Raw genomic sequence first — 14,451 nt, 5'->3', positions numbered from 1 at the left:
AAGCCTACTTCTTTATATCAGGATAATAATTCTCAGTAGAACAAGACCTATTTATAATTCATCTTTGAGTCATTTCATATGTTTTGGCTGCAGTAATAGAGATTCCTAACTCAGATTTATTTGAGCAATGAGGAAATGTATTATCCCACATAAGAAGTCTGGAGCTTGGGTAGCTCCAAGTGTCATGGTCAATGTCTCAGTTATGCCAAAAGAGGTCCAAGAGGCAGCCAATTACCCAGAAATTAGAGGATAATTTGAGTTCGTGGTTTAGGCAACCAAATGGTGACTGGTACTTTATACCGAGATGGGGAACTCAGAGAGTAAAAACAAGTAAGGGGAAAGATTAAGTTTAATTTGGGACATAAGATGTCTCATGCTTATGAGACATCTAAGTGGTAATGTGCAATAGATAATACTGTGTGGTTAGGTTTTTTATTATTGTACCAATATTGTTTAATTACTATTAAATATCTCCATGAAAATTTCATCAAATAATATTAGTAACTGCCAGATTACCCAGGCATTTTTTTTCTTTCTAGCTCTGACATGATTTGAGTGATACGATGAGAAAAAGTCATAGCAAATGTTTTACATGCTGACAATTTAAACTAATAGGTATTTTTAGATGTGTAAGAAAAAGAGCTCTGGGCTAAAAATGATGCTGACATTTAAAGACTCTCTGTAAACTTCGGAAAGGTGTAGCCTGAGACACCAAGGCCAGTAGCTCAGAAATAATGCTTAGCATCTAAACTTAATGCTTTTCTAACTTTGCTTCCTGTTCTGGGCTCAGATGTCCTCTCTACCCCATGCACTTTTAAGATGTTTAAGAGACTCACATATTGGGTTCAAACCTATATTTCTGGCATATCTGTCCTTTGCAATAAAATTTTTTGTCGCTCTTTCAAATCTCTCTGGATGGCAGAAAGTCCCCATTTGAGACAAATGTTCCTCTGTCTAAAGAACATGGATATAAATATTTTTGAAGGTTTGTCTAAACTATGGTTTCAATTATATTTTTGTCTTACATATTTATGTTATGCAGGTTCATGGTAGAAATTTAGAAAATATCAAAAAGTATAAAATAAGTAAAATTTAATCATAATGGTACCACCCAGAGATAACAATGGTTAATGTTTTGTCATCTATCTTTATAATCTTCTTTCTATGTCTGTATATAGCATAAATATATTGTTTTCTTACAAATTGGGATTATGTACTACATAATATTTTGTAAACCCGATTTTTATTTACCATTCATCATGACCATCTTTCAATACCTTAAAATAAGCTTCAGGAACATGACTTTTAAAATGGCTGATCATATTATATATTTCATCATATTATATGATAGAAACAGTATGTTACCAAGCAATCCCACTTCTGTGGACATTTAGGCAATCTCCAAATTTTTATAATATAAGTAAATATTGGGTGAACATATATGACCATATGTTTTTGTGACTTTCTCTGGTTTTTAGGAAAATTCCAAAAAAAAAAAAAATGAATTACTGTGAACATTTTTAAAGCTTTTGGTACATATTGCAAAATGCTTATTTCCAGTAAGTCTGTACAAAACTGTACTCACACCACTAGTTTATAAAACCATTTAGTTATGAGTGAATTACTTATGTTTTTCCCTCTCTAACAAATACCATATGGGCAAGTCTCCTCTGATATTTTCATAGGTCCTAATCAGCTTTCTTAAAACTGTGAGATTGACCAGTGAGGTTCTTCATTTCATTCTGAAACTACAACAACGTGGGAGGATGAAAGAGCCATGATTTGGGACTAGAAATCCAGGTTCTAATCTTAGTTCTTTTATAAACTCAGTGTTGAGTCTAGCACCTGAACTTCCTTGGGCTTTGGTTTTCTTTGCTCAAATGACAAGATTGGCGGGGAGCCAATTTGAGCATGTGATAATTACAAGAGTTTCATCAAAACTTGGGGGCTCAACAAGGGCTGAGTCACATATGTAATTACCTGTTGGAACGGCTAGAAAGGCACTTCCCCCAAACCTGAATAGGATGATTGTCTACTGCCAGACAGCTCAAGGCATCTTAATCTACATGTTATTGCCTCCTGTTGGCCAAACACCTGAACAGCTGTAGGTTATTCCCCAATCTGACAATGCTTCTGTAAACCCTACCCTTTGAAGTGTATTATCTCCACCTTGCCTTAGGACAAATTGTGTTAATAAAAAGTAAGGGTCCTGAGTCAAGGAGAGATCTTTAGCTCCTTTAGCTGAAGCTCCTCTGACCCCCCAGTGCCTTTCAAAACTATCTTTTGTCTTTGAGTTCCTACTTCATCTACGCACAGCCTTTCTCCAGATTGCTGCACCCTTCTTAATACTGGGACAAGAACCCCGGCATCTCTAGTCCCTTTCAACTAAGTAGAAAAACAATAACAACAAAATGCTTATCAATGGAACAAGAATTTTGCAAACAGATAAATGGTCCCAGTAAGTGATGTTGTGGAATCTGACCTATGAACATAGCATAATGGTGTTCTCCAAGTAAATTTTTCTCTTTTTGACAAGCTAGTATCCTTCTTCTACAAGCAGATTCTGAAGCCTAGACAGAGCTAAACTTGGAAGTAGTGGGATGATCAGCCACTTAGGTGATGTGATATGGATAAAGCCACAAATCTCCACTCCACCTCATTTATTCCACCATTACAGCTTTACTCCTTTCATCTTTAATAAAAATAATCCTGGGAGAAAATTCATAACCATGGCCTTCAAGAGGCTTGGCCTCTATTGGGACTAGGAAACCTGGGTCCATTTAAACTCACCTGTAATGGTAGCCAGTGATATAAAAATAACACCAAAATCCCTCAGAAATTATTACATGACAATGTCTATAAACTTCCAAGAGGATTTGATAGTACACCAAAAATCACTTGATTCCATTTCTTCCTTTTTTCTACATCATCACCCATGGGCAACCAAAAGTCTTTTCCAGCCATTTTTATTCTTGCCAGATTTTCAAAGCTTTTAGCTCATCCATATTCAAATCATAAGAGGCAATATATCTGTTGAACAAAATATTTCAGTTATGTTTGGTTGACAGATTTTTTAATAAGTAATTTTTCTAGAAAAAGAAAAGCAAAGCATTAACAACACACAAAAAAAATAACCCAAATGATTCAATGAAGTATCAAGTAATCTTATAGGTAATAGAGTACCAGAGCTATCTTTGGTTCCTAAGAACTTCTGCTTTGCCCATCATTTACTTATGGTAAGCAAGGAGATATGCAATCGCCAAGTGTCTTGTGACTCAAGTGAGAGAACAAAGGATTACAGCAAGAGTTTGAGGTGAAGAGCAGTCAAGCATCATCATGCCGAGCCTCACCAGACTGGACCACAGAGAGAACTAGACCTAGAGTTGTTACTAAATCTCAAACATGCATTGCTCAACTCATAAATCTTGGTAACCATTGAACCACCAAATACTGGTCCAAAGTTAAAAACAACTTTTATAGGCGATTCTTTCTCTCTTTTTTTAAGATTTTTTTATTGATTTCAGAGAGGAAGGGAGAGGGAGAGGGAGATAAAAACATCAATGATGAGAGAGAATCATTGATGGGCTGCCTCCTGCATGCCCCACACTGGGGATCAAGTCCACAATCCAGGCATGTGCCCTGACCGGGAATTGAACCGTGACCTCCTAGTTCATAGGTCAATGCTCAACCACTGAGCCATGCCAGCCTGGCAAAAATCATTTTTTTTTACCTTCTTGGAGAAGGTAATATTCAATGTTTTTACCTACATAGACTCAGTGAAGGTTTTAACAGTGGTTTTCAACCTTAGCTGGCCATTAGAATCACCTGAAAAACTTTTATATCTCTCAAACCTGTGCTGCACTCCTAATCAGTTACATCAACATTTCTAACAGTGGGACCCAGGCATCAGTATTTTTAGAGCTTACCAGTTGATTCTAAGATAGTACGTAGCCAAGGCTGAGACCCAGTAATATAAGATTTACCTCAAGTAATTATGCTATGCATTTGAACCTATTGTGTTTGATTAATATAGAGCCAGAAATTATGGGAATAATTAATGACGTGACTCCCCACACCCAAACTACTTTTGGCTCTTACCTTTGTCATCGGACATCATCAGCTGTGGTGTTTGTCATATCCCAACCTAAATCCTCAATCCCCTGCTTGGGACTCCTGAGGTTATTCCTGCCTGACACACCTTATAATAACGTCTTTTGTCTTTTTCTCAGCCTACTCCCAAACCACCTAGCTCAGAATTCCTGAGTGGGCCAGAATGACCTCTGCCTCTGAGATGCCTAAGTCAGTTAAGGTGGATGAATGTGAAATCTTATGGGCTCTTTATATTTATGAAGCCTTTGGAAAAGCCTAGAACACAACAGCTTCTCGGAATGATTGGGGGAGAGGGGAGGATGAGGAAGAATCTCTAGACTCTCCTTAATTTTCACCCTCTATTCCTTGATCTGGACAGCTTACATTTTCTCTACATCTTATATATCTTTAAAAAGGTGTCATAAGAATACAGCTTCAAAGCTCTAGAATGATTCCCTTGGCAAAAGACAAGCACCCACTCAACCTCTCCATTTAGTCACCTATGCTCTCTTCTTGGGTGTACATAGGTGTCACAGTGCCAAAAAAAATGGTATAGTTTAATTATCCTGTTAGAATTTTTCTCATGATCGTATTATAAATACTCACTATGATTGATTTCTGTAAAATTGGCCTTCCAAACTCAAGGCCAGAATTTTTAAATGTTCTGGGTTATTTTTTAACTTGGAATGACTACATTTACACCTACACATTTAGGAAATAGATAAATGTTGTTTGTGTGCTGCAATTGTGATGAGCATATTAAATATAATGATTTTCATGTGCAATTTCAGAAAGACTCTAAAATGTGACCATATACAATCATGCCTTTCTTAATGAGTTATGGCAAAGCAGGTCATTTTAAAATTGGGTTTAGTCCTGTCTCTTTATCTCAGACAATAAAAATCTTCTTAGCAAAAATCTGTTTTGCTTAACAAATAGCTTCAGTTTCCTCGGAGAGTCGCTGAACCCAGATTTGTAATTCAAACACAGCAGTTCTCTAATTGTCTAGCCTTTGCTTTTCCTAGCTTTGTTTGCAGGCTGAGGTTGCTGTAATCATGTCTTCTCGCTTATCCTTTAGCTCTATACATTGAACATACTCTAATTCATCTGACAATAAAAGGCGAGTTACTCCAGTTTCTGACAATTTACCTATTATGTCTCTGTGATAGATTTCATTATCTCTGGGACTGCATTGTGCTTCTATGATTATGGCTTAATAAAATTACAGCTCAGTTCAGATCTCAACAATATGGAAATAGGTTTGCAGGGTTTGTTTACAAGTAAGGAGGCCATATGCTCCTCTAAGAAAAAACAATATGCTAATTACCAAGAAAGAAATGAGATAAGAAAACATAGAATTGCTGCAGACCTACTAAGTAAACAAGCAAGATACTTTCTGTGCAATGGGAATAAATACGGTGAATCCGCCCTCTCGTGTTATCTTGTTTTGTTGAATATACACGGAAAAGGTTAAAGAGCAAGAAAAGCCACTTTCTAGTGGTTATGTAGTATTGACATATTTCATATTTTAAGGCCAAATTGCCTCACATCCTTGTTTTGATCCTGGTAAAGTTAAATAAAAGTAAGATATTGAATCTAAAAGTCTGTGTAAAGAACTGCCTGAACTGAGTAATTACAAATGGCCAAAACAAAGTATGTTTTTCTCCCCTACTTTGTGTTACTTGAACTTGCTGTTCTTTAAGGTTTTGGTTCACACTAGAACTAGTTGCTGAGGGAAAATGTTAAGTTCAGCCAACGACTGGTCTGCAAAATAGCTGCTAGTGTTTGAATTCAGCTCTTTAGGTGTTTTTTGTTTTTTGTTTTTTCTTTCCTTCACCTGGTTTGGGATTTGTTTAAGGCTTAGGCAAGGCTTTGTTTAAGGGGAGGAGGGGGAAAGAAAGAAGCTACACAACTTTTTTACTCAACAGCACAGTGGCAGAAAATTCTGCACGGTGAGCTATGCCTTCAAGCAGTTTTCCTCCGTGCTATATGCACTCACCACATCTCTCTCTTCAAATACAGATGTCCACAGAAAACTTCCTCCAGAAGAAAACTCAGGCATTGTGACTAATAACCACTTACAACTTGGTATCCCCACAAGTTTAGGATCTTCACTGGCAATTTATAAGAAGGGCCAGCCCTCAGCAATTTTGTAAAGTGGGTACATAAGCATGTTGGTTTTGTCCTATTTACTGACAGAACTAAAATAAGAAAAATACAGGCAAGCTGTCAGCAAGTGGCCCCTTAATGAGGCAAAAACTTCTGGGGCTAACTCTACAACCAATCAGTTTAGTCTAATATCATAAGAATTCCAAAGGGACAAACACCTAATATTGAGCTATGGGGTTCCCAGGAGGCACAAAGCTCTCCATTTCCTAAGCTCTCAATATTCTATCCACCATGGAGTCAGAAAGACATACAACCTTGGAACCACACAAACCCGAGTTCAAGTCCTCTAAGCTGAGTAGCACAGATAAGTCTCAGCCTCAGTTTCCTCATCTTCAAAATAAAGATGATAATTTTGCAGTAGCAACATGAGTATTTGTGGGATATTTTCTCACCACTTATTTGCCTCTGCCCAGAGAGAGGATATAACACCCACCACACTTTCTATCTCCAACTAGAGGGTGAGTGTTGGCTGGAACAAATATTATCTTCCTGTTTGCAGATTCAACAATAGCATATGGGGTCTCCTGCATGGAAATTTTCAGTAGGCTCAGTGATAACGTAAAAAATAAAACACAAAAGTGGATAACTGGCAGAGCAAGACTAGGTTTTGTATGGGAATAGAGTGCAGCCTTAAATGCTGTCATGAGGTTATTCCTCAACGCCATGCTAAATTGGGACAGAGAACCCGCAGTTCGGGGCTACTTTGTCTTTACTCTGCCCAGACTACTGAGACCACCAAACCATCTGTTTGCTTGTTAGATAATAAAACAAAGCAAACGTGACTTTCAGCAAGTCCAAGTCATCATTCTTGATAATGCTCAAATCTGGCTGGATTTTGTGGGTGGGAGTCACTCTCCAAGAAATTCTCTGTCCCAGTAGCCAATGAAGTGGCTTTATGACGGTCCCTTTTACACATGAAAAAAATGAGGTCCAAGGGAGATTTGATGCTCACTTCTTCTTTAAGGATAAGAACCATGTATTTTTCTATGTATACCACAGTGCCTGGACATCATAGGTGTTCAATAAATAGTTTTCAAAGAATGACCTAATGATTGAATGAACAAACTGTCGTGGCTTTTTCTCTTCTAATCTTGGGTATGGTGAGTACCAGTAGCATCACAACTAGAGTCTCAGGAGAGGACACTGGGCATCCCTGGTTCCACATTTCTTTTTTTTTTTTTCAATTTGGATACCTAATGCCTCAAAAATGATGTGGCGTTTTCTGTAAAGTAAATTGTATACCCATCCCATGGCCCAGCGATTTCACTCCTAGGTATTCAGCCAAGATAAATGAAAACATGTATCCACAAAAACACTTGTATTCGAATATTCATAGCAGTTTTGTGCAAAATGTTTATTTAAAATAACCAAAAACTGGAAATAAGCCAAATGTTCATCAACAGGTAAATGGATATACATATTGTGATATGTTTATTCAAAGGAATACTACTCAGCAATCAAAAGGAGCATACCTCTGTTATATGCAATACAATTCACTTTATATAAATGAAATAATGAAGTGTGTACTCTGGCTTCTTTTGCTCTACATAATGATTTTGACATATGTCAAGGGACCACTAGAGTCGGTTTGGAACAGTCAGGACAGCTAACTGTGTACATCTCTTCCCAAAGCTACACTCAGTATTGTCATATTAGTAGTTTAAAATTGCCAATGGTGGGACCATCTTGTAAAGAAAATGGACAAATGCTATGCAAACCTGGGTTGGTTTTGGGGGTGGTTTTTGTTGGTATTTTTTTTTTTTTAGAACCAGAAAAAAACTAACTCTTTATTTCAATCTTTTTAAGTCAAAAAGAAAAATGATTCAGAAGTCCTGAAATCTTCCCTCTAGCTCATCCTCTGATGTTTGCACATTCAAACCATCTCTGAAAATACAGCACCTCACTTGGGAACCAGTGAGCACTAAGGTACTCTTAGGTGCCTTTTGCATGTGGACTTACAGTGTATACAAACTCAGCTCAGCCAAGCTGCCATTGGGATGAGTGCCTGGTCTACAACACCATGCTCCCAAAGACACCGAAAAACCTAGAGACACAGATGCTTCAGACACTCGTTCCTATTTGTATGAGCCAGTCCCCTCTAGAAGCAGCTTTTGTGTTATGCCATTGGGACTAGCATCTTGGTGATAAAGGAAATCATCTTCCCCGCTGCTTTGCCTTGTCAGCTTTCACTTTGATTTCTTCTTACCTTGGTGCTCAAATCCGTGATTCCATAACTTCAACCTGACACACACTCTATTCTCAGACTTGGTGCTTCCCCTAGCCGTCAGTCCTTTGTTTCTGGAGTTTGGCTCTCTATAGACAGCTGTGACTTAGCTCACACCAGGTATCCACCTGTGGAGAGAGCTTTCTTTTTCTCTTGAATAATTCACTCAATAAATCATATAATGAGGCACAGTACAACTTTCTACACTATTGCTCTAAATAATAACAAAAACTTCCATTTGTATGATTCCTAAGGCATTGTTTTTATTAATAATCAATAGTAAAATGTCATTTCACAGCTTACAGAATGCTTTAATATTTATCTCTTTTAGCCCTCATAGCAACCCAGAGAAATAAGTATTATTATTATTCTCACTTAACAAGTGAGAAAACTGAGGCTGGAAAAAAACCACACCCTCTCAGAATCATTTAACCAGTAGGAGGTAGATCTGTGAGCAAGGCACTCAATATACTTTCCTTCTACTTACCATGTATCTGATCTTGAAGAAGGTATGGTAGCTTTGACCTTGTGATTTTAAAGTATCCCCTAGGCTTAAAGGCACCTGAATAATTAAGATCACCTGATGACTGGTTACATACATTGCTATGTCTAAACTTTATTGAAATGGAATTGTGGAGAGGTGGTGGATACATTCCTTGTTCCTTTACTCAACATTTTTTATTATAAAAATAATGTATATGTATCATTATAAATTTTATAGAACTTTCTACTTCAGTTCTCTTTCTGTGCATCCTTCCAGAAAATGTATTGGCAGTTATAAGCGTATATGTAAGAAGACTGTGTCACTGGCCAGCTTATCAAAATTCATGGGCTGGGCTTTCCCTTCCTGACTCCCTGGGTCCTTCTGGACATCATTTGCACTACAGCTCTAGGAGGGAGGAAACCACATGAGGCAATCAGATGGGGCTGGACAAAGTATCAGGTAACAGCTAGGGGCACAACTGCTGAACAATTCACAAGTCATGTGCAGGCAACTATCCATGCAAGACCCTCACCAGAATGATAATACAGAAGCAGCCAAACAAGTCTTCAGCACATGCTATGGGTGGTGTTCTCTGGATGGTGACAGATGGTCTGCACTGTCTGGCTCCCACGGGAGTCCTTTGCTGCCTGTGACTGACAGTACTCAGCTGTCTGACGATGGTGACTGCTATTCTCTATGATTCCCAAAAGTCCGGCTGTCTCACCTTGGGTCCCACCATCTTATATTAAAGTCCTTTCCACCTACTTTTCTCCCATCTCTACCATCCCTGGTAACTCTCCTCAGCTCATATCCATTGCCTAGTTTTATACTGAGCACATTTCTCTTATTGACTTGTAAACATTCTTTGTATATTAAAGAATTAGTTCCTGCTTTGCCACATTTGCTCAAGCTATTTTTTCCCAGTATTTGTCTGTTAATTTTTTTAATAGTGTGGGCTTTTTCTATTCAGAAGTCTTAAATGTATGCCTTTTCCTCTATGATTTCTAGATTTTGTGTCATGCTTAGGAAAGCCTTCCCTGCTCCAAGATTTTTTAGTTGCCCATGTTTTTGTCCAGTGGCTTTATAATTTCAACTTTTACATTCAGTATTTTATTTGCCTGCAATTTATTTTAGCTATGAAATAAGTCAGTAATACAAATTTACATTTTTTAAGTAACTAGCCAGAACCCCAACATTTTTTAAGAATAATGGATATTTGCTCCTCTAATTTGAAATACCAACATACTAAATTCCTTACACACTTGGGTTCATGTCAGGACTCTCCTTTCTATTCCACTTGTCTGTCTAGTTTCAGAGTTTTTAAATTGCTGTAACCTTACAACATAATTTTGGTGTGTCTGTTCTCCATTCCTGGCCCCACCCTCATTACTACTCTTTTGTTTCACAATTTGCCTGGTTCTTTCCCTACCCCAACCACAAGATGAACTTTAGTATCATTTTGCATGATGTCTGACCTCAGGAATGCAGCACAAAATGGAAAATGAGAGGCTAATGCTGCTAGTGAGACTAGCGATTTTCAACCTTTTTCATCTCATGGCACACAGAAACTAATTACTAAAATTCTGCAGCACACCAAAAAATATATTTTTGCCAATGTGACAAAAAATAGGTATAATTTTTATTCCTTCACACTGGACAGCTCTTGTTGTGTTGGCTGTTGTCACTTTTTTATTTGGCAATCTGGAACAAAAAGAGGTCAGTGGCCCTGACTAAATAGTCAGGTATTGCATGTTTTAAAAATTCTTGCAGCACACCCAGTCGATGGTGTAGGCCATAGACTTTCACCTCGGACTCTAATTAGTTTCTTTTATTTTTATAGTTTCTGTAGACTAGCAGGACTTGCTATGTGTTTACTCAAAATTGAACCTGGCCAGTTATTCACTGGCCAGTCCAACCATGTGATTAATTGCTCTTCCAATTGCTGGCATGCAAGAAGGCTATATTGAAATCAGCTCTTAGCTGGACTACAGGTGGCAAGTAAGTCTGGGTAAATTGTTTGCGCCACTGCAATGCTGGTGGGAAACAGTGGGCATGAGAGGGGATAGGCAATGAAGAACACATTTGCCATTTAAACACCATAGAGTTAAGGGAAACTTATGTTTCTCTTCTTACCACCAACATAAAGAACCAAAGTTACTGCCTTGCTTCCTACAGCAAAGAACAATGGATGGGCCATCCAATGAATTCAGAATGGTATAAACCAAGTTTGAGTTGCCAGAAGTGGAGATTTTGACTTGCACACTACTGTGTAGGTCTGGTGTACATTTTCTAGGACTTGCAACCATGCTAGAAAGTCACCTCATTTCCTGCTATGGTAGTACATATTTACAATAACCAGAGTAATACAGGTCTTACTTCCAAAACTTTTAGAAAAAAATGAAAGTATCAAAAAAATGTTTTAGTATAGTTGGAAAACCACATTGAATTTAATTCTGCAAATTGTAATCGAAAGAAAAAAATTAGAGTAGGAGCAAATGACACATCTGTGTAGTGGAAGCAACAATACCTTCCGCAGGCTATAGGTTTCATCTGTGACACTGAAGCCTCCCGTCACTGTTACTGTTTTGAGCTACCAGAACTAGGGCTGCGGCCCCCGCCCTGAGTTACGTTTTATTTAGGTTTTCTCATCACAGTGAAACAGAAGTTTTAAGTCTATTTTTCTTTTACTCCCTGACACATACAACACTAAACAATACCCAAATAATACCTCACAACTTCCAGGCCTCGATGAAGATGGATATTTTGCAGTCTAAGGACCCCCCCCTCCCCCTGGACTGCCCCTCGGCCTTAGGAATGGCTGCCATTCCTAAGGGAAACATTTGACTTCAGACTACAGTCAAGCTCCAAAGGGCGAGTGGGCAATTGCTTCAAATGGTAAAACATTCTGTCCCCTTTTATCATCTCCACTGAAGCAGAAATTTGGAGACTGCAGGGGTCTTATGTTACTTAAGCCAAGATCTAAAGTGATCTCAATCTCAAATTTCTAGATTTATTTAATACACTGAAAGGAAAGTTCCACCTTATTCTCTAATGGAAACATTAGCACATAAACAAGCATACTTTTTGATAGTGAGGGACTTTACATGATCCTTGTACAAACATTACATGATCCCTTCCCTTGCTGCCATATGTATAATTTATATTTTGGGAAGAGACTCACAGATTCATCCCAGGTACCTCACACTTCTGGTCACAGCTTATGAACCCCAAAACATGTCAGGCCTCTTTAAAATGTACATGCCCTTAGACTATTTTATCCAAAGTACAAAATTATTGTCAAAATAAACAAAAACAATTAAATGTATCAAAAATTCTTTCTAATAAAATTGAAAATAACTAATATCCTCAATAGCTGTTTATCCATATGATAAAATATTATGTAACTAATAAAGATCCTATTTTCAATAGTTAATGATATAGAGATATGTACAGAAATTAATATAGAGTATTAAAATATGTACAGAGTTTTTTAAAATGTATACAATGTGACACTCAGTTACACTGGAGATGACATAAAATTCTTCAACCTGCCCCCCAGAGCAACCATTTTAAATAACTCTTCTGTTCAATTCTAGAATGGAAATTGCATTTAACTGCTAAAGTTCTTTCAGAGCATAGCTCTCTCCCTCCCTACATACCAACGTCTCACATCTCTGCTCAGCTCTCCTCTTGGAACATTGCTGTTCCTTCAAGCCCCACTTAACCCATTACATTCACACAGATTTATCTCGCTGAATTCAGGCCATACCCACCCACTCACCCTGATCTCCACCTTGGGAACGTCAAGCTGTTATCTTCCCTCATAGAATTAAATTTCAGTGGGACATTTTTGAAGACTTGAAGAAATCATTTCTGAATAGTTAAACCATAGAGATGGAAAGAATAAGAAATTAAAATATTTGGAAGGAATAGGATTCTCCCAGTAACTCTTAAAGCATGCCATAAGTAACACCTCACTAACTATAACTCTGTTTAGGAGCATGTGTACAAAGAGAAATCAATTAAAGCAAACTTTTTTTAAAAGAGTAGGCACCAGTACTCTGGAAATATTACAAAACTGTAAAATATTTTTTCTATCTTTTCCCCTTCTTGCCTATCTTTTCATCTATCTTTCTACCCCTAGAATACTCAGTATCTGAACATCACATAGAAGGCAAAAATTATTGTAAAACACACACACAATCAAGTATTAGACACATTTACCATTTATCAGTATTTACAAACACAAAAGCACCATCTTCACTTTTTCAGGGGAGAAACAATATGGTTCATAATGTGAAATTTTACCTGTAATTTCCACCAAATGACTTCGTTGAAATAGAAATGTGTATTTATTTAAGCATATTTATCAACATCACTCTGAATAGGGATACTGACATCCTGTATGACTCGTTTACATCTTCATGAGAATCCAGCCCAGACTGAGGTTTCACTGACCTTTAACGTGATCATTTGGTGGGCAGGAAGGAAGTGAGGAGAAAGACTGATAGGAAAGAACATGGTTCTATTTCACTTCTCATTTTACATTAAGGTTCCAAAATGTTTTCTTTTTTTCTCACCTACCCATTTTCAAGAATGCTTTCCTCTCAGTAACTCATTTTCTTGTCCAATTGTTCTCCTGATATTACAGTTCTTTAAAACTTCACAATGTAATTTCTTAGTCATTTGACCTGACATAGTTCTTCTTCCTTCGCTTTTCTTCTTTCTCCCCTGAGAATCACAGATTACAGTGATTCCTGGCAGCTATTCCGCATCTCTCCTTGCAAAGACTGAGACAAAAATTAGATGGGTCTGGGCGGGCAGGCGCCACGGGGGCCTACGAGCAGGTCCAAAAGGGGCCCTTGAAGCTGAAAGGCGTCACAGAGCTCGGCGTGACCAAGCGGAAGAAGAAAAAGAAGGACAAAGACAAGGCGAGCCTCCTGGAAGCCAGGGGAACGAGCAAAAAGAACGAGGAGGAGAAGCGGCGCGGCCTGGACAAGCGGACCCGGGCCCAGGCGGCCTTCGAGAAGATGCAGGAAAAGCGGCAAATGGAAAGGATCCTGGAGAAAGCCTCCAAAACCCACAAGCAGAGCGTGGAGGACTTGAGCAGACACCTGGATACACTCACAGAGCTCTATGACATTCCCAAAGTCAGCTGGGCCAAGTAGCCTCCCCACCGAGTGTGGGTTGGCACCGAGGGGAAACAGAAGGCCAGGTTGGGGTTAGGGTTAGGGTTATGTTTGGTGCCTTTGGTGTTTTCTAGAACACTCTTACATACACACCGCGCCTTCTGCTGAGACAGTGCTTTTCAAAGCAGTGTGCCCTCATTCTGGAACTTGATTAAAGTAAGACTATCCTTTTACTCTATTTTAGTTTCTCAAGCACATTGAAGATGAAGCTTTTTAGTTCGGACTGGAAATTATTGAGAGTTTACCCAGAGATTAAGGTGATTTTTGTGGAAGTGTTTTTGCACCCAAGTTGCATC

At 38.3% G+C, this 14,451-nt stretch overlaps 1 protein-coding gene across 1 annotated transcript; it reads left to right on the top strand.

Moving 5' to 3' along the window:
- Positions 1-304: 304 nt before the first annotated feature.
- Positions 305-14,134, top strand: LOC308248226 (protein FAM32A-like; the record flags this gene model as incomplete). Its single annotated transcript, XM_080668263.1, has 2 exons — positions 305-330; positions 13,756-14,134. The coding sequence occupies 2 exons, from the start codon at positions 305-307 to the stop codon at positions 14,132-14,134; spliced, it is 405 nt and encodes a 134-aa protein (XP_080524389.1).
- Between the last annotated feature and the right edge of the window lie 317 nt (positions 14,135-14,451).

This window comes from Plecotus auritus (assembly GCF_963455305.1).
Source record: "Plecotus auritus genome assembly, chromosome: 5".
Taxonomy (NCBI): Eukaryota; Metazoa; Chordata; class Mammalia; order Chiroptera; family Vespertilionidae; genus Plecotus; species Plecotus auritus.
The sequence above is the reverse complement of the archived record's forward strand: the minus strand, read 5'-3'. Positions and strand labels throughout refer to the sequence as shown.